This window comes from Stegodyphus dumicola, chromosome 11, assembly GCF_044657685.1.
Source record: "Stegodyphus dumicola isolate Sdum_Otavi_A_Nest chromosome 11, ASM4465768v1".
NCBI classification, from domain to species: domain Eukaryota; kingdom Metazoa; phylum Arthropoda; class Arachnida; order Araneae; family Eresidae; genus Stegodyphus; species Stegodyphus dumicola.
Window position 1 is genome coordinate 134,418,423 of NC_140778.1, and position 27,724 is coordinate 134,446,146.

The window sequence follows — 27,724 nt, forward strand, 5'->3', positions numbered from 1 at the left end:
GACGCTACACTCCCCGTACAGGTAGGGTATATATAGCTTTAACCTATCTTCTAGAATATTCTATATAATAATATAGATAAAAATATGTAAATCAGCATTATAATTTAATTTAGCCATAACCTATTAATTCCTCGTTTTTAATTCGGATATTTCTTCTCTGTATTATAAAAATAGAAATAACTTTTCTGGACTGCGTCATTTCTAGATCAATCAATCTCACGTGGCTTGCATACTCTGATGACGTAGCTAATTCGGAGCCTGAGCTCAAAAATTCGAGAACTGCAACTTTTATAGTAACAGGCTGCCATATTGGATAACAGCGCACTTTAGCTTCTACCTCTCTTCCTAAGACGCTATTTCGCTCAGTCCTCTTCCTATCTCAAAATTATCAAAAATTTAAATGTTCCTGAATAGGCACAATTGGAGTGCCAACATAGAAATTGTGGCTGCAAATGTGAACTGAAATAAAGTTGAATATTTTATCCATCTTGACTGACATGTTTGCTGTTCATTACGGAATAAATATTCTATGTTCTATGCCATCAAAATAAAAAAAAGTAATAAAAATTTATCATTTACATAATTAAAAATTTATGAAATGAAAGTTAAATAATTTTCATTTTACCCTTTTGATTCTTATTTAATCAATTTTTAACTTTTACTTTCTTCATTTTCCTTTTACGACTTTGTTGATTGGAATTTATGTTGTCTTCAAATTGTAATTTTTAGTTTTCTTAATTGCCATTCTTAATTCTTAATTTATTAGAATTTTATATAGGAGTATTTCCATTTCATTCGTTTGATAATATATATAAAGAAAGAAACAAAAATTTATCGAATATATATATATATATAGGTCAAGATGAGTATTCAACTAATCAGTAAGAAGATCCGAATTACACCCAGCTTTGTTTCCGAAATACATTATCATAGTAAGGTACAAAACAATATTTAATACTAAAACAAAAAGTGAACCTAAATTGAGTTAAGTACTAAAAAGTAGACAAACAAAAAAGGTAAACAAGAAAACAAAAATGCATATGTTAATGTCTTTTGTTTGAGGTTTCACAACAGAGCTTGTCAAGGGAAAATTTTTTGAAACTTCATACAAAGTTGATTAACTAGACCAGCTAAAACAAGTTTCGTTCCCATATATATATATATACTAGAAAGCCTAGCGGTCATACGAAATGACCGCTGTTCTAGATATTATAAATTGTAATCAAAATGATTTGTGCAAAGGTGTCTGCTAATTTAAACTGAATTACCCAAGGCAGGCGGCGAGGACGCCCCTTTACTTACTGCCCCACGGGGTTTCTCCCTTCTATTTGCTTAATTGCTTAAAGTAGAGTGCAATCAAGGAAACCACTGGCGATATATTTCTTAAGAGCCACCGTTAGCTCAGTCAACAAAGTTTAAATAATGAAATGTTATTTCACATGTCACAAATTTTTTTGTACACAACATTTCTTGTGTAGATCTTTGCATCATTTTTAAGTTCGCCTTGCAGAGGACCATCCATTATTTTTAATTTTACGTCCGTTCTTTCACGAACTCTTGAACAGGCAATATAAAGTTGACCGTGTCCAAATGCAGGCTCAGGTAAAAAAATGCCAACACGCTTAAGCATTTGGCCCTGAGACTTATGGATGGTCATAGCAAAGGCAAATTTTACAGGAAACTGTCTAACGTCTCAATTGAAACGGCAACCCTGTGCCGTGGCAACTTCATCCCGTTGGCTATTACAGTTACGCAAGCAATCAATAAACAATCGGCGACAAACACACACTTAAGCCGCATATTTATATATGGAGTGAAGTAACATCATCTCCTCTGAAACAGCTGGCTTCCGGGCTTAGCAAAGCCCACTGTTGGATTCCGCAGGTCCGTGTCACTCCATTTTGACCATTGCGTCTTCTTGGGACTTTAATTAGCCGGGATATTAATTAAAAACTAATTTTTCCCAACGTTTTCCCCACATATTCCACTTTCTTTCTTGGGTTTTCCCTATTAGAGGGATTTGGCTACGTGCAAACTTCTTTTTTCCCGAATATCTACGGAACGGCGCCGAGGTGAAATTCGAGACGCGTATCCTCGGATTCCTAAAAATTCTCCGAATACATCGATACCGTTCTCATCTTCTTACGACTTTAATCGGCCGAGATATTAATTAATCATTACTTTAATCGGCCGAGAATCAATAAACTATCGGCGACAAACATACACTTAAGCCGCATATTTATATATGGAGTGAAGTAACATCATCTCCTCTGAAACAGCTGGCTCCCGGGCTTAGCAAAGCCCACCGTTGGATTCCGCAGGTCCGTGTCACGCCATTTTGACCATTCGCGTCTTCTTGGGACTTTAATTAGCCGGGATATTAATTAAAAACTAATTTTTCCCAACGTTTTCCCCACATATTCCACTTTCTTTCTTGGGTTTTCCCTATTAGAGGGATTTGGCTACGTGCAAACTTTTTTCTTCCCGAATATCTACGGAACGGCGCCGAGGTGAAATTCGAGACGCGTATCCTCGGATTCCGAAAAATTCTCCGAATACATCGATACCGTTCTGATCTTCGTACGACTTTAATCGGCCGAGATATTAATTAAAAACTGCAGAAACGTTTATTTCCGCGCTCGTTTTGCCGAATGGCAACAATAAACTATCGGCGACACACACTTTAGCCGCTTATATATATAAAGATATATATATAAAGAAAAATTAAACCTTTGAAATGATAATCAGCTGACTGATACAACTGTCGAAAATATTCTAACATAAACTTAAGCGAAAGTTTTTATAAAATCTCTAAGTTCTAGCGTTGTTTTGCGGCATGTCATCGCTAAATCTTTGTTACAATTCTAAAATTCTATAATCATTGCCCTTTACCCACAGAAAATACTAATTAATTTCTTCTTTTTTAGGGCATATCATGGTATGCTTTGGCATCAAAGTAAAATATATGTTATTGGGGGCTTTGATGGCAATCAGTGCTTCAACAGTGTTCGTCGTTTTGATCCAGTGACTCACATCTGGGAGGAGCGCGGCTGCATGCATGTACAAAGGTGTTATGTGAGTGTTGCCAAAGTCGACGATTATATCTACGCGATGGGAGGTTACGATGGCCATCGTCGTAATAAATCCTGCGAAAGATACAATCCGGAGAGCAATCAGTGGTCTTACATCAGCAACATGAATCATATAAGGAGCGATGCCAGTGCAGATTCTCTTGACGGTAGGGAGCTACTATGATTTACGAACCAGAACCTCAATAATATTCAAAGAGTAAAGTCGTGAAACAGTTTTCATCAGAAATTTATGGTTTACAATGCCTTAGTCAGTTGCAGTATCATTTAATTACGAGAATTTTTAAATGCCCTTCTATTGTACACTCAAATGAGTGGTTAGAGAGGAATATATCAAATTTTGAATCGATAAACTACTTAACTTGATTTGTTTCCTTAAATTATTTGAATTCGGATAAAAATTTTTTTAGACATTCCCGGTTAAAAAGAACACCAGAAATTCAACATTTTAGGCTCGTTTGAGAAATATTTTGAAATTTGTTATCTACATATAAATCCTGCGAAAAATACAATCCGGAGAGCAATCAGTGGTCTTACATCATCAACATGAATCATATAAGGAGCGATGCCAGTGCAGATTCTCTTGACGATAGGGAGCTACTATGATTTACGAACCAGAATCTCAATAATATTCAAAGAGTAAAGTCGTGAAACAGTTTTCATCAGAAATTTATGGTTTACAATGCCTTAGTCAGTTGCAGTATCATTTAATTACGAGAATTTTTAAATGCCCTTCTGTGTGTACACTCAAATGAGTGGTTAGAGAGGAATATATCAAATTTTGAATCGATAAACTACTTAACTTGATTTGTTTCCTTAAATTATATGAATTCGGATAAAAATTTTTTTAGACATTCCCGGTTAAAAAGAACACCAGAAATTCAACATTTTAGGCTCGTTTGAGAAATATTTTGAAATTTGTTATCTACATATAAATCCTGCGAAAAATACAATCCGGAGAGCAATCAGTGGTCTTACATCATCAACATGAATCATATAAGGAGCGATGCCAGTGCAGATTCTCTTGACGGTAGGGAGCTACTATTATTTACGAACCAGAATCTCAATAATATTCAAAGAGTAAAGTCGTGAAACAGTTTTCATCAGAAATTTATGGTTTGCAATGCCTTAGTCAGTTGCAGTATCATTTAATTACGAGAATTTTTAAATGCCCTTCTGTGTGTACACTCAAATGAGTGTTTAGAGAGGAATATATCAAATTTTGATTCGATAAACTAATTAACTTGATTTGTTTCCTTAAATTATATGAATTGATATAACGATTTTTTGTAGACATTCCCGGTTAAAAAGAACACCAGATATTCAACATTTTAGGCTCGTTTGAGAAATGTTTTGAAATTTGTTACCTATATATATTCTGAGTAAAACATTTTAAGGGAGAATAACTAAAATATATTTCTGCTTTTTAAACCTTTCATTTAATGAAAGACTAAAATAAAGTGGTTGTAAGAGCACCTGTATCTCTTTTCTTGATAAAGAGTTAAACTGATAGTTGAAATTTAATACAAAGATATTTATGTCGTATACATGTCCGGCAAAATACAGCTTTATTAACCATTCTTCTAGTTTTATCTCAGCTTTAATTTGAAACTAGAACTCCAGTTTAGAAACTGCCTAATTTGAAACTCTAATTAAAACTAATTTAACATTAAACTTTTAAACAATTTTAATTGAAAACTAGAATTAGAGCTGAGAAAAATACTAAAAGGGAAAGATGGCTGCCTCCTTTTTTCTTTCTTTCAGAAACTAACTTCTCAGAAGTCGATTAATAATTTAATAACTCAGAATAAAAATTATCGAGTGCTTTTCTTAGTAAGAAATGGAAGTATGTAATATAGCATAAGATAACAAACGTAAGAAACATAAGAAATATTTTTATCAGAAATATTTTTGCTGCTTTATTTCAAATGATTCTGATATTTCCAATGATCCTAAGGAGTGAGATGACTTCGTGGAGGATTTCTAATGGAAATTGGCTCGTATTTATATTACGCGTGGGAAAAAAGCCATAAAAACTTCTATGCAATCAGCGCATACACTGAGGACCAATACTGGATTTATGATTCTGTTTATCTGTTTTTGATCGCAGGATTCCAAATTTTTATTTACATTTTTTTCCTTACAGTACAAAACTGCGGGAAGACCTATATAAAATTTTTAACTCATTAGCTGAAACAGATTATTAGTTTCATCCGTTACAATGATTTATCATTTAACGCCTTATACAAACTTCCCTTTTATAGAAATTTATTGTTATTGTCGTTGTGACTAATCTTGCTTGTCTGATATCAGAGGAAGCCTATGAAATTCATCGTGGCAGGGAGGCAAAATTTCGCCTGTCGTTGGCAAGAGCCTTTGGCTCCATACAGGTGACAGTTCCGCTCTCCCAGTCTTGAAGGAGAGCAACATGGAGGGACAAGTCAGAGGGTCTACCATCCTTCTTCCCTTACCATGAAACTCTCGAGAGGACTTTTGGCTCCCCGCGTATTTAGAGCGCCCTCATGCCGCACAAACACTACAACATACGTGCGATCTCTGGGATTCGAAACCGGGCCCTTCAGTTAGCATAGCTAACTGCTTTCGCGGTTGACCAAGGGCGAGGTTGCCTCACCCTTGTCCCGGCTGTGACTAACATATTAGTTTAATTTATGATATTAAAAATTATGTTGTTCCTTACATTTGTACGTGAAGCAAGTGTCTCATTTGCCTAGCCCTTGGAATAGTTTTGCTGAAGATAATAATCAAAGTAGCATTTTTTAGAATTTGCAATGCATTAAACTTCCTTTTATCTTTTCTGCCAGGTAAAATATACATAGCTGGTGGCTTTAACGGTTCTCAAGTCCTGGAAAGTGCAGAATGCTACGATCCGGAGACGGACGAATGGACATTGATCACTACTATGAATTCGCCTCGGAGTGGAGTTAAATTGGTTGCCTACTGCGATGTTTTGTATGTCATTGGAGGATTCAACGGAAATAACCGACTGGCTACTGGTACGTTGCGAAAGGTGAAATAAAGTATTTAGTCACAAGTAAATCAAGAATAATATTTTCGATTCTTGCGAAATTTAAATTTAATACTGCCTACAAACTAAGTCTGTGTTGGATTATGTAAACAGATAAATATTATTCAAACGTTTATTGGTAAGTCAAAAAATTTCATAAATTCAATTTTAATATCATTTTTCTTCGTTTGCCCTGGGGAGATGAATATGTATTTCATAACGATTTCTTCCATTTCAAAGATGCTTCATATTGTATCTTCTCCAGTCAAAAACCTTCCAGAAAGTTTCAAATCTTCCGCCTAATAAGTGCAGCAGGTGAAGGTAGAAGCTAGGCCATCGGCTCTCGAATACGATAGGGGATCGAGATATCACTGCACCTTGCTGACTATTAAATTTCCGCCTTAATTTGGAAGTCTGGAGAGAAAATACACAGGGAGCGGTCCGAGTGTCTCCCACCCCTCTTTCTCGACCACCAACCTCTATATATGTTTTTTGTTCATCGTGTATTTTGAGAGCCCCCTTGCAGCACAGACACTTTGCCAAAGAAAAATCCATACGTTCTCTGGGGTTCGAACCCGGGATCTTTTGTACGGCACTAGTCCGTCAGGGCGGTTAATAAGCGAAATACGTTCGATTTCGATAACATCTACGTTAAAAAAAGTAAAGATTTTCAAGCGAACCTCAGTTAATATATTCTACTTTAGTGGACACTTTCCATTAATGGACATTCAGTGAACATTTCCGATAGCGAGCAAAAGCTTTGTTCTGGTAACAGGAGGCTCGACTGTGCTAATTTCTCTTGTCATAATAAGCAGTAGTAGCCGTGAAGTGATTGATCGTTTAAATTTTCTACTGCGGAATAAAGAAGTTAAAATATACGCTATATTTCCATGAATATTCATGCAGCTTTCAGAAACTGTTCTTCAGCTTTTGCTGCACAGTATATTTTTTCTGACAATCTGACATTAATTTTTAACACATTACACACTGGCATGTCAAAAATCATGGGATTCTTCTTATGTGAAGCCTCTAGTTTAGCGAAGTGCAGCAACTCGACAGGGCATAATTGTTAGAATACAAGTTAATTAATCGGTGGATGTCCCTAAGACAGATGATCAACTATGCTGCTCCAAAACAGTCCATAGCTTATAGTAGTAGGTGTAAGATGTGGTTGTAGTAGGTGTTGGATCTTGTGAATGTATCCCACTCAAATGGGATCATGTTTGACTGTATAGATGGCTAAGTCATATTGTTTAAACGGCTAACCATAAAGATAAAAAAAAAATAAATAAATAAAATCTGAAATGTTTCAGATTTTAAATTACGTCCAAAGGGGCGTTTTTTAACATTTTGTGTGTTACCTTTCTTTATTAAATATCATGTTCCTCGCACTTAAACCATAAGATCCAGTGCAACAGCAATATCGCAAAATAGTTTTAAAACGAGCATATCTTTAGAATTTCCGATACAGAGACTCACGCGCTGGAGATAAAAATGTTTTTTCTGCACAACGTTGCCATTGCTCGCTTTGAAATCCTTGAGTTTGTTAATCAAAAAGTTTTAAAAAATAGGAAATCGATCATAAAACAAATTTCAAATTTCAAATTTGGTCTTCCACATGCTCATATTCGTTGGAGGATTACGTTATTCAAAATTCGATGACTCTATGTACCGTTATTTTATGACAATGTGAGAAATATACATACATTTACGCAGATTTTCATTATTTAATTTCTTCAAATATAAAGCAGGACTCTAACATTTTTTGGCAATAGTTTGAAAAGTGAACCGACATTTATCCGTCCGACGCAAAATGCCAAAACGAAACTAATAGTCCTTCGGGATTCAAATCCCTTTGGACTAATAATAAATCAAACCTTCTTATTAAGAAATGACTTACTAACAATAAAGATTTGAAAATGGTTCTACCAAGTAGTTAAATATAGTGATTTCCTGTCAAGGACAACGAATAAAGAACCTCATCCATGCCAGGTAAACACAACTTTCACCGATATGAAGCTATTTTTGAAGTTTCCTGAGGGTCTTTTGACAGTTTGCATTTATAGAATTTGCATCTTACTCGGTCCACTGTACCTTCTTGAAAGACTACTAAGACTAAATTAACCCCTTCCAAACGTCTAGAGTCCAATGTATATATTTACGAGCCCAATTAAAGGTTAGAAACCATGCTAAACTAAGACTAAAGGCACGTGATTACGTTTTCTATTGTTACATCCCATCACTACCAGATTTCTGCACGATCATCAGAGACATGTCTCTGGTACGTCCCTTATGACTGTGGCAATCATTTCACGCAGTATCATTCGTCTGTTATCACAAATGCTCCTTCTTAAATGTTACAAATCTCGAACTCCCAGTAGATGCTCCTTGTGGAAGGTAATGTCTTTCATGAGATACTCTTCGGTACATTCTGACACTGTGGAGCAAAAAATCTCAAAAAGTAAAACTTTCCGAAATATTACGAGCCATGCAAGGATCTCCAATTATCAGTGCGTATTCTCTATTCTCGGCTAATTCTTGTCTGATAGCCATCATCACTTTGTTAAACCATTTACAAAACAATTAAGAGTCCAACAGATGACACTAACAGCCATCATATTCTTCATATCATTTTAACGCGATACTAGTGCCATTTGTAAATTTGCATGCATGACTCTGGGCCTTTTTTGCACCACACAATTAATGATTCCTTTTCTTTCTCGTATAGATTCAATTAGAACGTTTTTCTTTAAATGCATTGAAAGTAAATAAAGTGGTCCACTTTTCGGTAGGATTTTAAATGAGTTGCCGTTTAATCTGCCTTGCTTGAACAAAATATTACTAACTTGAAAATTATGTAAATATGCCCATATATAATAATTATATGTGCGTATTTACACATATATAACACACCAAAATACCAAAATCAGTTTAGAAATCAGATTATTTATTATCTATAATATAGATTTTGAGCATTGTTTGTAGAATCTCTGAGGCTTTTCGAAGCAAGAACTAAGAAAAATCAGCTGCGCCCTTGCCTGCATTCGAACTCTAAAACATCTGATTACTATCAGGATATGCTACTGAGCATATCACGCCAGCATGCAGAAGGGCAGACAAAAATTCTCTATAAGTTTGTTTTCAATTTTGAATTATTATTAACCATATGGTATACTAAATTTATTAGTTTAAAATTTTAATTTTTTTTTTTTTTTTTTTTTTTTTTTTTTTTTTTTTACAAATTGAAAAATTCTCAGCTCTGGTAGTTGCAATTATTTTAAAACAATTCGTTGCTTTTATTTCGAATTGAAGATTCACAACATCTGTAGACGAACTTACAGTTTGAATTATATAGAAACTTGGAATATTTTTAAATTAATGTTAATTCTGAAGAAAAAATAAAAAGGAATTAAAATTTTTCCTAGATCTTTCAAAGTTAGAACTGAAAAAGAAGATTCAATAACTGTAACATTTTGGAAAATTTCGCCATAGTTAAAAGTATAATTAAAAGTTCCCAAAGTTTATGTTGGCGTTCGGTACGAGGCATCTGAATGTTCATGCGTCGCTTCCTTCTGCAGGTATATGCTTAGAGGGTTAAGAATAGTAAAGTGCATTTATATTCTGCATCAAAAGCTTCTCGAGTTCATTAAACCTGTTTTCTCTCTTTTATACTTCAAACCTTTGAAGATACTGTTGCTTTTTTTTTTTAACTGACACCAGTTGTTACGTTATTTTTTTCCTTCATGTTTTTACGGCGTTTGTGTGGATTTGGAGTGAATAACGCTTTCATCAAGTGACACTTGATGAAGTATTGAAACAGACTTTATTTAGCCACTATTAATCAGAACAGCTCCAAAGTCGCTTTTTACAGTCGTCGAAGATTTACTATAAACACGCTGGGGCAATCAGCGACACAGCCTTCACACTGTCAGGCAAAAACGGTGGAGATAGCTTCACTGCAAAGCACCAGAGTACAGCTCCCAGCTCTGCTCGGTTGTTCTCGGAACTCCACGTACTCTCGAGATTCTCCACGCTACAACTCGCGATGCACTCGACGACACACAGAGCACAGCTCCCGACTCTTCGCTTCAGTCGTTCCCGGAGCATAACACACTCTATCGACGATGCACTAACCGCGATACACTAAGAGACTCTTCGATGCTCTCGACGACCCACTAGGCACTCGCTGCCCGGCTGTCAACTCGATCGACTCTGCGCGGACTGACTAACTCGAGACTAACTATCTCGCACTCTAGACGAGGCACTCTCTAACTACAAACCAGCAGGGTTTATGTAGCTTTCGGCTTTTGTTCGAGAAAATTCTGGGCTAAACCGGTAAAAATTCGTTCCTGAAGGTTCTCCATCCGTCCGTGGCATATCGCCAATTTCATCGCCAAATGGACGATTTCTTTCCAAATGTGGCAATTTTAGCCTCCTTGCTATTTTATGGCAACCCTAAAACTGCTTTGCAGGGAAGCCATCTTACCGCGCATGTACATTTCGTAACAAATCTTTTCTACTATAATAAAAGAAAGAGTCTCTCTGTGTGTGTGTGTGTGTCTTTCGTTCGCGCTGCGTGTAAGCTAATAGACCCACAGCTACGAAATTTAGTACATAGGTGCATCTAGACAAGAGCCAGTGCACCTCGAAGCAATTTTTTTCGAAATTCGAATTATAATTTTTTTAATTTTATGTATTGAGACGAAATCGTGTCATTTTAAGACATAATGGGCTAGAGGAAAGCGAGATTTTACTCTACACACTCTATTTTTACATCGTCATGAAATGTAGGCACTTAGCTATTTTACGAACTTAAAATAAATTTCGTGTTTCAATAAATCGATTAAATACGAATTTATTTAACAAAGGGAGCTTAACACCTTTTCAAGGGGATTTTTTTTAAAATTTATTTTTAAAAATGTACAGTTTATTTTTCTTTGATTTTTGGACACGTTAAACTTTCATCCTTGCGACTGTTTTTACAAAAAGAATTTTGGAAAAATGATAATATTTTGTATTTAAAAAAAATTTAAATGAAGCCTCCGAGTACACTTCTCACATCTTTAAAAATGTGATTTTAGAAACAATTTTCCTTTCTTGTTGATAGATTTTTGATGAAATCGCATCATTTTGAATAGTTTCATTCTTCTAGAAATATGGGTTTGGCAACAATTTTTCATTGTATTTCTTATGTCACTGTTTTTAAGAGATTGGCATATTTCATTGTCGTTTTTTACTTCCTTGTACGAAGTAAAAAGGAAGTATTGTAATCGAGAAAAGTTTCAGGCAACATATTTCAACGAAAATATCCATTTTGACCGCTATCGAATGCAATTTAACGATGTTTTTGCGTAATATCTGTACGTAAGGACAGAATAAAATACTCTTTTCCTCCAAACAAATTATAAAACTGCTTTAAAATGAATTCTGAAGAGAATTTTTCGTGACGTCTCTACGAACGTATGTGCGTACGTACGTATCTCGCATAACTCAAAAACGAGCAGCCGCAGAACGTTGAAATTTTGTATATAGGACTGCTAATACATGTAGATGTGCACCTCGTATTTTGGTTGCAATCGGCGGCACCAAACGTATATAAATATATTTATATACGTTTTATTTATATACGTTTTTATTCAGATTTTATTCTCCTCTCCGGGCAATCACTTGGCGGTTACTGAGCAATCACCTTGAAATTCACGTGAGGAGTACTGTTGCCATATCAGTGATCATGATGGGAGGTTCAAATTTTAAATATCGTAACGTCTTAGACTATTATACGCATTTAGCTCAAGTGCAAAGGTACTTTCTGACCACACTTTCAGAGTAAGCATAGATTCGTTTTGCATAGATTCGTTTCAGAGTTTCGTTCATAGCATAGATTCGCATAGATAGCATAGATTCGATCAGCATAGATTCGTTTCAGAGTAAGCATAGATTCGTAAGTAGAAAGTTTGAATCTGTTTGCGGTACTAGGCCAGTCTTGGTGATTGGCTATCGCCTAATACTTGACTAGGCATAGATAAAAGCATCTGTTAACCATAGGTTAAATTGTTTGAATTTACAGGTGATAGGTGACAGGTGAGAGCAAAGTCCGGACGCATATAAGCATTCTGTACCACGTGACGCACATAGGGAAAAATCCCTCCTCGTGATTGGCTATGGCTCCCGGTGACATCATTTCCTCTACGCTCAAGAATGCCTTGACTTTGCTTGAACTCGAGGGTATACCTCTATACGTTTGTTTAAATTTTGATAGCATACCAAAAAGATTATTACGTGCTTTACATTTTTGTTACTGTGAAATTACATTTCTTAGAATACCTTGGTATGGCGAATTTAATATAAAAAAAGTAGTGATTTTTTTTTAGAGAGAAAAGTGTTATTTCTCCTTGCGCTAACTTGGTAAATGTGTATTAAGTAAATAGATTTTTAATAATTGGATTCTTAATTTAAGACGTTTCATAGTTAAGCTGTTGTTAGCATTACTTCATGTACATTATATAACCATTTTCTGCAGATGCAATCTCCGAAAACAATCTCTCCGATGATTCAAGTCAGTTTTCGGAAGTAGCAAAAACGACGTTGGGAGCTAAAATAGTACAAGTAAATTCACAATATTTATAATCAGTCTGAAAAGTAAAAGTTATTTTTGAAGTTAGACTAATATAGATTTGGAACAGAGAAATAGAGATACGTATTTAAAACTTAAAAATATTACTTAAAAATATTGCCCATTTTTTTAATGTGTAACATCTTTTGTACTTTCGCATAAAATTAGTTTTTATCAGAGAAGGAAGTTTATTTTTTTATACACATAAATTAAATTCAACGACAATATTGAATGCGCTTTTTCATTTAAGGCAACAGAATTTTAGAAATGACATGGAAGTTAAGAAGGAAATAACATAAAATTTGCAGAGGAAATATTTTCTGCAATGTGAAAGGAACAGAATGCAACAAAATTGCTATAATGACAATATATTTACTGGCACACAATGCTTTTATAATTGGGCTAAGATAATCGCGTTTTGGTTTTTGCACTAAATTCATGAACTTGCATTATTTATATAATCTAAGCGTTTAAAACTGCTTCTTATATTAACAGCGCCGAAAGATTTTACAAGTATAATGTTATTATTTCATGAAACAAGAAGCCATCTGCAGAACGCTGCGGTTGAATGTTTTCGTTTCAAAGAAAATAAACGATAATTTTCAGACTTCCGTATCACTCATGCGCGTCATTCAACGAAAACAAAACCGTATGAATCCCTCCTAAACGGCATTACGTCAAGAGAAAATGATATCATGGGAAAGTATGTCCAATCACAAGTACGGAATTTTCACTATGCGCGTGGCGCGGTGCAGACTGCTTATATGCGGTCCGGACACCCGGGCGGCTTTCACTGAACTACGCTTGAATGTCCTCCTACTCATCCGCTTTAGCGCTGCGGTGCCACACCCTGGACTGAACACTGGTAGTTCGGTTTGAGGTTCGAATCCCGCGAACGGGCTGGCTGCATGGGCGTTTTCGTGGTTTTGCCCATGTGTAACGTGTATACGAGCCAGTTTGCCTTAGAAAGTCCTCCACGAAAGGCATCCCTCCCCTTAGGCAGATAGCCCTAGTGTGCTTTGCCATAATTAAATACACCACACCACCACCGCCACAACCTGGATGTCGGCTATCGTCTGGATCCTGCAACTGTCCAGAAAAACAACATTGCCAAATGGGCTGATGCTGAAAGACAAATGAAATGCGGATTCTAAGAATACCAATGCTTATTATACAGTATAGAGATACTTTACATAAAAAAATATAGAGATACTTTACATAAAAAATATGTGTTACTATGTTGAATTTCGACAGTAGTAAGTAATACATCATTATACATCAATAGTGCACTCGATATATTAATGCATACAATAATAAAATTTTCTAAGACATCCTGCAGAGCAGTACCAGTGCACATTATGCAACTTATAACTATATGCATTATGCATTAATAATACATCCATACATATATTACATTAAGACATACAAAACATAAAAGGTGCACTCAATATATTAACCCTCTGAGCGCCATGGCCGGCTTTTACATGAAAGCATGCATTACATTAATGTATACATAACATAAAAAGTGCATTACCCTATTCGGTTACATCGGAAACTTATATATTAACATTACATTAACTTGTTATAAAGATATTAATACGTACGTAAGAGTTAGGTCTCCTATGGTTAGATGGGACCGTGTTGTGCACTGCAGAGTTCAGTGCTTAACGCTTCCAGTTTTAGCATCATTAGATGTATTTTCCTTTGTATTGAAGGTTGCTAGATCATAAATCTTTTATAAGCGGCGGTATTTGTAGCAAGTTCATTGACAGCAATTTCAAGGTGTCTGGTATTTAAGCCACATGCAGATGATAGCAGTCTTGTGCAGTATGTTCTGATTTAACCCTCCGAAATGTTGAGGTAGAATAAAATTTAAATTATTACATTTCTGTGTTTATTTGTTTTAGAGTTGGAATTCTTGGAGTAAAAACTAACTCCTAGAATACATGTTATACCTATCGTTCAATGTAATTAAATTATTTGAATTTAATTGAACCGAAGGGAACTATTAACAATAGTTGCATTATCCAATCCAGGTCCCTAGAGACACACTTAGCAGCATTTTCTAAATGATACATGCTAAGACTTGCAAATCAATATTTTCACAGAAAATCATCATGGAAAAAGACGTCTTGATCCATCATCTGTCTAGTTGGTGGTGTTTCTCGTACCCTAGTAATCATAAAAAAAAGGGAAAGAGTGAGAAGAAACATGAGAAGTCTATCTTCAAAAATAGTTCATGGCACATTTCGAAAAACTAATTCGAGAAAATACTTAAAATCACCTATGTCACATTATACATCACTGTTTATAGACAATCCTGTGAACATCAGATTAGATATATTAAAACAGGAAACATCAAAGTATTCTAATATATTTAATAATTGATATTTCATACTGAATGTTATGTACTCATTTGAAATTGGCAGTTAAAGCATAAAAATGAATTGAGAAATCAACATGATGAATATTTAACCCAAAGGATCTATCTGACTGAGAGCAATATTCTTCCTTATTCTTTTTTAAATAAAAATGGAAAAAACGCATTTAAGTTTTCGTTTTTGAAATTAAACATTAATTTCTTGCTATTAGAAACCGATTAATTAATGAACAAGGCGATAATCAGAACTTTAAACTCATCAGACCTCGAATGCTTTGTTCGATAATAACATGCCGAAACAGGAAAACTGATTTCTCATTCCATGTGGCATTAATTTTTGGGTCCCAAAGAATATTTTTTAGTGCTTTATCCGTAATACTCGTATGAAAAGCCACGTTTCTAATAGCCCACTAATAATTTTCTGTGTAAATTTTCAGTTGAGAAATACGATCTTCGGGCTAAAATGTGGTTTCCCGTGGCATCCATGAATGGGCCGAGAAGTAATTTTGCTACTGCTGTTATCAATGGTCATCTCTATGTCATCGGTGGTTTCAATGGTAAGTTCCAACTCTTATTTAGCAATTGCTTACTTCCAAAACTTCTGTTAAAAAGACAGATGACAGAAATTCATTACATTTTAACTGTTGCCTCTCCAGATTAAATATCCTTTCTATATGTGGATGTTTTTAAAATAAAGAACTGTACTTTCTTTACTTCCTAATCTTGCATTAAGTGTAAGGCATTGATTCTCCTAATCTTACTTACCAAACTGAAAAGTAAAGTACAGCCAAACAATGAATAAATATCGCAAAAATCTAAGAATAGCTAATCTAAGAATAGCTGTGTCATTTCTGGCACAAAAATATGTCAATCATTGACCTCCTCGCTGTAAGATTAATCATTTAATCTTTAACAGAGGCTGTTCACATATTTTTTAGACGATCGACTGCTTGGAATTTTTTTAACTGCAACCGTATTTTTGAAAATGAAATTATCGTCTACTAGTTGACAATTTTGCTTTCATGCAAAGGCTCTTTTAAAGAAGCAGTAGACGGAAGGCTATGTTTGTACTCTTCCCAAAGAATGTTACTCATATTCCGGTATTAAAAGATGCCATGATTTTCTGGTATCTAAATCAATAATAGATAATATTGTTAATAAAAAAGGGGAAAAAAAGTCAAAGCTGGGCTTCAAGGAAAAACATTATTCAAAATACATGTCCAAGAAAAAAACGGAATGTTCCGAATGTTGTAAGAGAAGAACTTTAATGTTATAAAAAATCGAAGTCAAAGGACAGTTGCATAATCATTAAAGTGCGCAGCGTTAACTGTAAATAAAGTGATTAACGCTGATTTGAATCTCGAAACATAACGTGCATCTTTTTTTCCGCAACATATTACCGAAGGCAGAACGAGCTGCAGAGGAAGTAAAGAAAATTATTTAGAAAATTATAAAAATTATAGAAAAAAGAAAATTATAAAGAAACAATTATTTAGACAAAAATGGAAAAACGTTGTCAAGTTAGAGGAACCTTGGGTATATTTAAGTGACCACAATATAAAGAGATCCATTTATTATGATCAAAAATAAGAAAAAATAATCTTAGAAGGTTCAAAGAATCTAAAGTAAAGTTTTGAAAGAGATTTATAATTGTTATGGTTTTTCATATAACGTCTAATTAAAAAGCAAGAGAGTGGAGAAGAATATTGAGATTAACTTCACATAGTATTAGAAATATATTTTACAGCCATATTTCAAATATGAAAGAACTTTTGTTTATCCACAGTGCTATCAATATGTAGAACTGCATCAAGACAAAGCAAGTAGCCGCACGTCAAAACTCAACTGTTAATTTTCTGGAAAAAGTGGAACAAGAGACGTGTATGTCTATCCGTGTATTATATCTTTCACTCATATCTCTACTAAATCTGATATATCATCGATGGATTTTTGCGGTTTTGGATTTTGAAAAAGCGAATTGTACGGACGTCTACCTACAACCCTCAATGGGCTTTGAAATTCTGTTCAAGAGAAATGGAATAAAATACCTGTTCCGTCACTAAAATTTATTATTATGGTGTCGTAAGATAGTAAAGAAGAAGCGTTATTAAATGGAACATTTGAAACGCAGAAATAGAAGTAAAATAACTCTGTAACTACAATGAAAATCATCTAAAAAATATGCTAACAGCCTTAGTAAATAGTCAAACAGCTGCATCGGCAGCATCTTTAACAAGGTGTCACATGCAAAGTAAGTGCTATAACCATGAAAGCCTTCAGTTCATATATTGTAATCATTTTTAATAGTTTTGCTGCGTTGAATGCATTAAACATGAAATCATTTATTTTTTCAGTTAATAATATGCTGTGTCTGGAAATGACTGCACGTAACATTTTAAGAGAACTGCTCTGTAAGGCTATACAGCCAATAATGTGCTGTGTCTGGAAATGACTGCACGTAACATTTTAAGAGAACTGCTCTGTAAGGCTATACAGCCAATAATGTGCTGTGTCTGGAAATGACTGCACGTAACATTTTAAGAGAACTGCTCTGTAAGGCTATACAGCTCAGCGCTCTAAAGTTAAGATTGTAACTACAAATGTATTGCTTTTATATGAATAGCAAGCGGGAAGTTATATAGAACCTCCCATTAGCGGATACTTAAACCAAGACTTTTGTCAGTAACAGAAAGTGTCCGCTTTATCTGAAAGTTTAGAACATTATCGTTCAAGTAAAATACCTTGACTGTATGTGTAAGTAGAAGATATGTACACAATATGAAAAATTTTGCTATTTATAGACAAAAAGCATGCCACATTTTGTGATCATATGCCTTTCTTCTTTTGTTTGGCATGATTTTCTCGAGACCTTAAAGATAAAAAAAATGAACGTATATTTTCTAAGGTATGTTTCAGAATTTTTGACCAGAAGACAATTTTTAAGAAAAAAGAAAACTCTTAGTCTATTTCCATTGTATGCAAATAAAATAAAGGATTAATCAAATTTAAAGATTTCGGAAAATGTAGCTTTCGGTTTTAAAAATAATGTGTTTTCTTCTTCAGGAAAAAATGTCCTGGAAAATCCTTTTGTCACAGTTACGCAAAATTGCATTCCAAAAACACTAGACACCTTAAAAATACACACTTTTGGCTTCTACATGCAGTTTTCTCTTGCAGTTAGTTCAAGTGCCTCTGAGTTCATTCTATCAGTAAACGCGATGGAATCTGAAATTGCGTAGCTAATAAACAGCTATTTGGGCACAGCCTTTGTAACACTGTGTTGATTGTCAAATTTGCCGAATCATATATTAACCTTTATCTAAAGTACATAGCCATTCATATAAAGTTGTCTCATTTATACGTAAATTTGGTAAAATAGAAAGTAAGAACTGTATTCAATGATAGAAAAAGGTTATACTGGAAACTCCAAATGTTCGATCTCACATTGTTGTCACGATCTTAGGAAAGAATAGAACATTAAATCAAAATGTGATTTCGATAAAAATTTAGTGATAGCTTGAGATGTCCATTTCATCTGATTTCGATAAAAATTTAATGATAGCTTGAGATGTCTATTTCATGAGATTTCGATAAAAATTTAATGATAGCTTGAGATGTCTGTTTCAGGGGGATTAATTAAATAGGAAACTGAACTTACCAAAAAGGACAAAAAGATCTTCTCCTTGAGAAAGGTCCGAAATTCTATGGCCAGATTTGAGTATTAATAGAATCATGCCTCCTACATTCTTCTTCATGTACTGCGAACTGTTATTTATCAGTCTTATAATATCCACATCATGATCTCATACACTTTATGGAAAACCTGTGGGAATAAGATTTCTCAAATGATATAGCCTTTAAAATAAACAGCCCACTTATTTGAAAGAGTCCAATTGTTTAACTCCTGTGTGAGAACTGTAAGGGTAGTAACTGCACAGAAGAAGGTTTAAAAGCACCCTTTATTAACTCTTTAAAATTTACAGTGCGTCAACTCGACGTAACTACGCCTCTGCTTGGGCGGTAACTGAAATCAAGGAACTAACTAAAGATTTGAAGATATGTACAAGTAGTAGAACAAACTTACAGGGCTCAGATAATTCCTGTGTCTCAACTCCCCGTCGAAAACTAGTGACAGCACGTAAATGCAGTTAAGCCACGCGAACCAGCAATAACTGTGGGAGCAGAAGCTTACGCAGCAGAGGTGAAGGCAATAGCCTAACTTTCTCTCTTTCTTTCCTAATGAACCTCGGTTTTTAAACTCTTTCTTCAAGGTAAAATTTGCATTCCTTCACACGCGCTACCAAATTTAAATATTCTGGCATTAACAATTAGGGGAATGAAGGCTTATAAGAAAGAATAACAAATTAAATAAAATTGTTTGCTTAAAATAAATATAAATCGCTACAGACTTAAAACCTCACGTTTTAGATAATTGATACAAATTTTTAGATAATTGATACCTACGCTTAAGAAATCATATCCATTTTGGGCTTATAGAATGTTTGCTGAATGTGTTATTCATAAGTCGGATAGTAATTTTATTGCGCAAATAAAGCTAGAAGAATCAGCCAGGAATTGTGAAAGAACTGCAAAAGAATATCGGTACATGATTTATATAAACAAATTCTCAAAAATTTTCGAGGCAGAAAACGAATGCTAGTTATGCCAGAAAAAACATTTTGCCAATTCACCAAAATTTTACCAAATAACCAGTAATGATATGCATATGCAAATCAAAATTCTAACTTTAATTTGCAATAGTTTCTTAACTTTCTATTTTAATTTGGATATTCCCCCTCTCTATCCTGAAAATGGTAATTGCTTATAATAAGCCTCTCTAAACTATTAATTTCAAAATTAAGCCATGTCATATGATTTTTACATAAAACTAATGACACAGATACTTGCGTAACATTCATCCAATTAATAATTTCATGGGTGGGAATCGAAACTTTTAACAGCCAATAGTGGAAATGCGAGCTGAAAATAAGTCATTCAGAATCGGGATTTCATCTTAGACAAATCGCATTCGTTCTCCGCTTCTCTTATTGATAAAATCGCTTCCACCTCTTCTGTTCTAACTGGAAGTCTTGAAAAATGTAAAACAGTTTTCAAGAACAGCAGTTTACTGACCTACTTTACTTACTGCTACCATATATCTGTGTCACTGAAAATATTTGTCAACGAGAATAAAGTAATATTAAAACTGACCAATCTAGCAACTACTGATTTACGTTATTAACGTCTGTCTTCATCATTCCAAATTATTTTATATATATACAATCAAACTGAAGCTTATGTTTTATCGGCAAGTAAAAGGAATCTGGAAGGTGTGCGTTTTAAGAAAAATGCTTTTGAAACTTTAGCATGTGGTTGGGCTTTCAGAAAAATTGAATAATTAATTCTGCACAATAATTTTCATATACTCATATCGTAGAAGATATACTTGTTTCTTTTAGCTTAACGTAAAGTAAACGGAATTTACTTAGATGAAAATAACGAAAGATACAAATTCAGATGTCAGTTATTTATAAACTAGTAGGATGGATTTTAACAATGTAAGTACTGCTTTATCAGATCGAATTCCATTACACAAATAGCATTTGAAAGCATTCCTTGTTTTAGAAAATCATGATTTAGCATCAGAACTTTAATTGGTACCCAAAAGCTTCATTAAAAAAAAAAAAAAAAAGTTTTCATATTCCGCTAGTTTAGCTAAAAATGAGGTCTAGAATAAGATCCAAATTCTCGTTTGTATTTTGAAGCAGGCTGCATTTCTAGTGTATTTTTCGTCTAACTTCTAACGAAAGTTAATATTTAAGTATGAAAAATAACCAAAGAGTGGAAGTTAAAATTAAAAAAATTTGATGTATACACCCCGTGACTTCCTTGTACGGAATATTAAATTATACGCATTTTTTCTTGCATTTCATTTAAAATTATTGGATTGAATTAAACAACTTCGTCGATAGCGCATAAACCACAACAGAATAAATGCACTCTTTAAAATTCACTACATTTGTTTACCATAGCGACACTCTGGCGCTAGGTTCACTTAAAAGCGTTATATTTCGTTCATATTATAACTCAGAATGCACAAATTAATATCATTTAAAGAATTATCTAATCGTTGTCACATGTTCTATTGAAATACTATAATAAATCTAGAACAATGTATAAAAGAAATTAAGCAAACAAAACAAAAAAGAAACAGCTTTTCAGAGACGATTCAGAGAGAATTCAGAGACGATTCAGAGATTTCAGAAAGAATTTCTCATTCAATTAATTCAGTTCTCACTTCGCGATAAGGCAAAAATACATAAAAACCCAAAATATCTATATTAAAAATTGCGAAGTAAATCTTAAACTCTTATTTCCTCGAAAAAATTCCAGAAAGGATTAAGCGTGATTTACTTCGCAATAATAAATGAGGGCGTTATCTTTGTTGTTGCGAAGCTTAGTCTCTCTAGATTGGCAACAAATCTACTATTCTGCTGTTTCAAATGTAAATAAATATGTCCGCCTCTTATTTAAAAATTAGGCTTAACCGCACTTAAAGAGCTTTTAAATTGTTGAATAAGTGTACAAATATTGCTTGCAGATTTACTAACCGGACTTTAACCGGAAGATAAGAACAACATAATTCAATCATTTTTAAAGCAAACAATGCACAATTTACAAACATATAAAAGTAAAGAAACTGAGATCACTGAGCCGGGTAACAGAGTGGATATAGTATATATAAATATATTTCGATTGCTACCAAAGTAGGAGGTGCACGTCTACATGTTATAGCAATCCTACATACAAAATTTTCAACGTTCTAAGGCTACTCGTTTTTGATTTATGCGATTATGTACAGACGCCACGAAAAATTCTTTTCAGAATTCATTTTAAAGCAGTTTTATAATTTTTTTGGAGGAAAAGAGTCTTTTGTTTTGTCCTTAAGTACAGATGTCATGCAAAAACATAGTTAAATTGCATTCGATAGCGGTCAAAATGGATATTTTCGTTGAACTATGTTGCCTGAAACTTTTCGCGATTACAATACTTCCTTTTTACTTCGTACAAGGAAGTAAAAATAATAGGAAAAATCTGAAATTTGGTATTTGGGAAACTAAAAAATTCCCCTAAGTTTCCCGGAACTCAGCGTAGAAATTCGTCCCGCTGGGGGAAAAAAAACTATTTTACTCACATGTCAATGTAATGCACTGATGTTTAAAATATTTTTCACGGTTGGTTTGGTATACTGAGATTATGGCAAAGCACACTAGGACTATCTGCCTAAGGAGACTGACTTCGTGGAGGACACTCTGAAGTAAACTAGCCTCGTATGCATGTTAGACATGCAGAAACCACGAAAACGTCAATGCAGCCAGCCTGTTCGCCTGGAATTGAACCCAGGTCGGAACTACCATTATTCTGCGACTTTACCTCTCGGCAGCTGGTTGGCCTTTCACTTTTGGCCTATATTTAGTCCAGAGCTGTTGGACAGATTATAATAAAATTTGATATGCACATAGGGCTGATATGATTGAAAATGTATACCTTACAGCAGTCTCGGAGTACATGCATAATGTGTAAGGTCCATCAGCTCAGGGAAACAGAGCTTTCATAACATAAAGCCATATTGGAAACGAGACAGTTTATGAGTTCTAGAGGCAAATGCTCCTACTCCTGCAGCAACGCTGATTTCAAATCCTGAAAAATTCTGGGAAGGCGAATTTCAATTACCCTCCCAAGAGCCTCCTAGACATGTTCTACAGGGTTAATGTCTAGAGATCTAGCTGATCAATCCACCCAATTAATATCCTCACTTTCCAGAAAGTCATAAAACAAACTTGTTGCATACAAGACGTTGACTTCCGTAAAAATGAATTGACGGCTAACTGCACTACCGAAAAGGTAAACATAGGACTGTAAGGTCTCTTTCCTATATCTCACTACAGTCACAAAGCCGTTGTCAAAGGCATGTGGGTCATTACGCCCATCGTCTAGTAAGACGTTTGCCCAGACCATTGAACCTCATCTGCCATAGTGATTTCTTTCTCGAATGTCAGAGGACAGATAGCTAATCTCGTTTTCTATCCAGGTAAACGTAGGCCGAGAATCATTAATTAGGCTGAATAGGGTCTCAGACGGGCCTCTACTGATGTTAGGCCCCAAGTCGATGTGCGCTACAGCGTAATAAACGTGCTCTCTTGTGTGCAAATCTAGTTTTCTTGCAAACAGAACTCTTTGGAGCCTTCTAGAATTAATAAATATTGAAACTCATCTTCCTGTGGCCACATGGAGGTCTCGGGAAAAGCGCAAAATGTTGCTGCATTCCTGTGCTGCCTTGCTGAAATGGACAAATAACAAATTTTATTAACTATCGTGGCACAGACAAGTATTCTTTTCGGATTTTGTTTCATTCTTTACGGATCTGTTGCCTTTAAACTGTTTCCATAAGTTGCACATGATGCTTGGTGGTGCATTTAAATTTTTGGCAATCTGTACTTGAGACTGCCCTTCTTTCAGCCTTATGACAATTCTTCGCCTCATTCTAGCATTCAAACACATTACCCATTTTAACTTTCTGCTTTAAAATTTCATCAAATGTTGCAAAGAAACAAGAAATTTGTTAAGGAATGCGAGAGAATGTAGGCTTGAATATTTGACAGTAAAGATTAGTAATTTTCGTTTGAATGTAGAATTTTTGCTTGTTATTCAGTATGCTCCGAAAAAATTACCAAAATATGCAAATTCTGTTAAATTTAAATACCAGTGTATATTAGAATTTAATGTTTTCAATACAAATATAAAACTATAAACTTGGCAATTAAAAAAGCAAATAGGTATTATAACTTCTGAGAATTCTTTCAGAAAGTTAGCTGAATCATCGCATTTATATTTAAGAGTTTTCTTAATTTTGTATGTTGTTCTTACACCCGTTTATAGATGTAGGCAAATTTTGTTATCTGTGGAAAGAGAATTATAATTTAAGAAGAATCTGAAAAAAATTGAAACCCAACTTAGGTCGATAAAATGTACGATCTAAAGTTTTCAACCATCAGTACTAAATCAGAGTTCATATTCAGGTATTTATAATAAAACTTAGATAAAACTTTCCATAATGTAGACTTTGTTTAGACTATAAAGCGAGTCTATATATACTATAAAGTGTTTCTTCTTTATTGACTTTATTTTTTTTATACGGAAAGAGCTCCAATATAATTTCTGATCAACTATCTAGCCGTTAAATTATTTCATAAATTTTAATATTCTTCCTGCATTCTCTTTCTATCAATTTCTAAAATGCTGAACAAAGGAAAACTTAGATTAACCAATTGGGCGCAACGCAGCTTAATGGCATTTATGAGAAAAGTTGGTAATATCTGAATCAGAGTCTCAATTTTGAAACATGTAACAAAACACGATATATCATTTTTTGAAATGAAATACCATTTAAGTATTTAATTCTTTTCTTGTAGGATTATCAACAATATCAACGGTTGAATATTATGACTGTCAGACGAATAATTGGGAGAATGCCCCAGACCTGAACTTAAATAGAAGTGCCTTAGCTGCCTGTTCTGTTTCTGGAATTTCTACAGCAAGCGAATATTCTTTCCATGGTATGAAGTTTCAAGCGGATATTCTTTTTATGGCTTAATTGAATACTATGTCAAATATTTATCTTGAATTCAATGTAATTTACGAAATACATTAACTATTTTGGGAGTCATTTTCTACAATAACTTTCCCGTGCTTATATCTCCTACCTACACTAGCAAGTTCAACCCCTTATGTACCTTTCTTATTCTCTTTCGTCTCCACAAGCCATTTTAACAAAGCAAGCTATTGGTGGTTTTCCTAGTTTCATTTTGCTGATATCTTTCAAAATCAACCCTAGGTACATTCTTTTTTAATTTAAATATTCTATCACTTCCTAAACACCCGATTTTTCTCTGATCAAGCACGTTTAAAAGATTATAAAATATTGCTTGAACTTCACCTGGCTGAACTTCAATGCTCTTTGGATGATCTTGTGCTTTCCATGCAGATCACGCTCTCAGGAGCTTCCTCTTAGTGCATAGGTGTGGCAAGGCCGGATTCTTCAGTTCCTCAAGAGATCTGCTTCATAAGCAGAGGTATCATGGTTCCCGGTACCTAGAGATTTTCTTCTTTTCCTTTTTCTCTCTTCTTAGCCATTACTATTCCCTTTCCTCCTCATCTAGTGATTTAGAAAATGCAGCTCATCGTGTGGTGCTGTTACAAATCTTATGAGTCTCACTTACTAAGGCAACAACAAAACTGTCTACGCATTTCCCGTTGATGAAGACACTCTCCTCAGAAAGCTACTTTAGTCTCAGCGTCAGTTCGATAGTCGCTTAGCTATATCCTCTAGCGTCTTCTGGTCACTCGTCTTTAATGTTAGTGATTCGGATATAAACAACTGTGTGTTCCTGCTTTCAAAAAGGCCGACTGTGGGGCTTTAATAAACTCGGTAAGCCGTCTCTCAGGGGTCTGCGTATTCACCTTGCGCCCCATAGTCTATGAGGCCGTAGGGTCCGAATCCATTTACCATTTCACTATGGATTATAAAACTAACTTTGAAAGTAATCATACAAAGAAACCAATAACAAAACCAGAAGAATGTATATCAGATCAATCTCCTAGTTTTCTTGTCATCAAAAATCCATTACGTAATTTGCAAAAATTATCGCTATTTATTATTCAAAAGTACTTACAGGCTTATGACTAAGCATGTGAAAAAACTTTTCGTATGACCAGCTTGAAGAATCTTCAAATACTAAACAGTATTCGCTTCTTCTTAAAATGATTAACATGGGACAGGATACCGTTAACGTTTCTAGACATAAAACAATTAATTTATCAAGAAATATAATTTTTGAACCTGATTTCCTCTATATTATAGAAGATGAAATACACAACGAAATGTCAGATCAAAATTTATGAGCTATCTGGCGAATGAAAATACGAAAGGCAGTTCTATGGATTAGCACAAAACACGTGATTCTGATTTTTAGCTGTTTCCAATCTGCCAAATAACATAAAGACTTAAATTGTCCCTTAAGAGTATGCATTCCAAGCAGGTCGTGGCACTCCCAATACCAGTGTGGGCCATACTAAAATGTCCTACCGTGGGATTCACATTTGTTCTTATTTCTCTGTGGCTGTCTACAGCACAGAAAATTGAGCTACTGAGACACTGTACGAAAATTACAAGGAAATCGTACACTTGTGTTTCGAGATCATGACGAAATGGAAAAAAGAGAAAATAGTCTAAAAGTTAAAGTTATCCAAAAGTTACCTCATACGGAAACAAACAAAAAAAAAATAGTAAATAATACCCAACCATGCTGTCAGTATTACAAAACCTTAAACTAGCCAAAAAGCAACACAAAACTTTAAAACTGTTCAGGACAATTAGATAGCGGCCAAAACAGTAAACAAATAAAGAAAAAAAAATCTGAAAGGTTTCAGATTTTAAATTACGTCCAAAGGATCGTTCTTTTAACCTTTATTTATTAAATATCATGTTCTTCGCACTTAAACCACAAAATTCAATTCAAGAGATCGCAAAATAATTTTAAAATGAGCATATCTTTAGAATTTCAGATACACAGCTCCCCGCGCTGGAGATAAAAAGGTTTTTTTTTTTTTCTCATAGTGTTGCCGTTACTCGCTTTTAAATCGTTGATTTTGTTAGTCAAAAATTCGTTAAAGTTTTACAAATTATGAAGTCGATTATATTACAAATTCCAAATTTGGGCTTTCAGATGCTCATATTAGCAGTAGGATGACGTCATTCAAAATTGGATGGCTCTATGTACCATTGTTCTATCACAATGCGAGAAGCATAGATACAATTGTGCAGATTCTTAATTATTTAATTTCTTCAAATATAATGCAGGACTCTAACATTTGGTGGCAACAATTTGAAAAGTGATACTCTAATCAACAATTTGATAGTGATTCGACGCAAAACCGCAAAACGAAAAAAATAGTCCTTCAGGGACGACTAAGTTCCCTTTGGACTAATAATAAAAATAAAAATAAATAAAATCTGAAAGCTTCCAGAATATATATTATGCCCAAACGGGCGTTTTTTTTTATTTGCATACACATACACGTTTCAAGAGCATTTGGGTTAACGCCATATTGGGCTAAAATATTTAAAAATCGCTTATCTATGGAATTTACCATAGACAGTCTCGCGCGCTGGAGATAAAACTGCGTTATTGCTTACAGTGTTGCCACTGATCGCCTGGAAATGCTTGAGTTTTTTAATCAAACATTAGTTAATATTTTACAAAATACGAAATAGACAGTAAAATAAATTCTAGATTTTGGCTTTCAGGTGACCATGTTCGTCTGGAAGACTTATCATTCAAAATTTGATGACTCTACGAACCGTTATTTTTTCACAGTGCGAGAAACTACATTCATGTAAATTCTTTTGAAAAGTGATTCGGGCATTTAATGTGATTCGACGCAACCTTATCTCTTCCACCTTATAACCAATATTCTGGTAAAGACTTTATGTTCCACATTTGTTTCAATGTATGAATATCCGTAAAATGCTCTTCATTTGACAGCATGTCTCTAAG

The 27,724-nt window shown here is 34.4% G+C and overlaps 1 protein-coding gene and 1 long non-coding RNA gene across 2 annotated transcripts in view; one reads left to right on the forward strand and one right to left on the reverse strand.

Annotated features, from left to right (window-relative positions):
* The window catches only part of LOC118194102 (uncharacterized), a 106,687-nt gene that overhangs the window by 77,765 nt on the left and 1,198 nt on the right, over positions 1-27,724 (forward strand). Inside the window, exons 4-7 of the mRNA XM_085826488.1 lie at positions 2,928-3,238; positions 5,912-6,103; positions 15,545-15,664; positions 24,581-24,724. Coding sequence (XP_085682614.1) covers positions 2,928-3,238; positions 5,912-6,103; positions 15,545-15,664; positions 24,581-24,724 — 767 coding nt within the window. The remainder of the gene's footprint in view (positions 1-2,927; positions 3,239-5,911; positions 6,104-15,544; positions 15,665-24,580; positions 24,725-27,724) is intronic.
* On the reverse strand, positions 14,162-18,926 carry LOC146994395 (uncharacterized). The gene is made up of 2 exons (XR_015043871.1): positions 18,766-18,926; positions 14,162-14,899 (listed from the first exon to the last, which is right to left on the reverse strand). It is a non-coding gene; the product is annotated as an uncharacterized LOC146994395 (long non-coding RNA).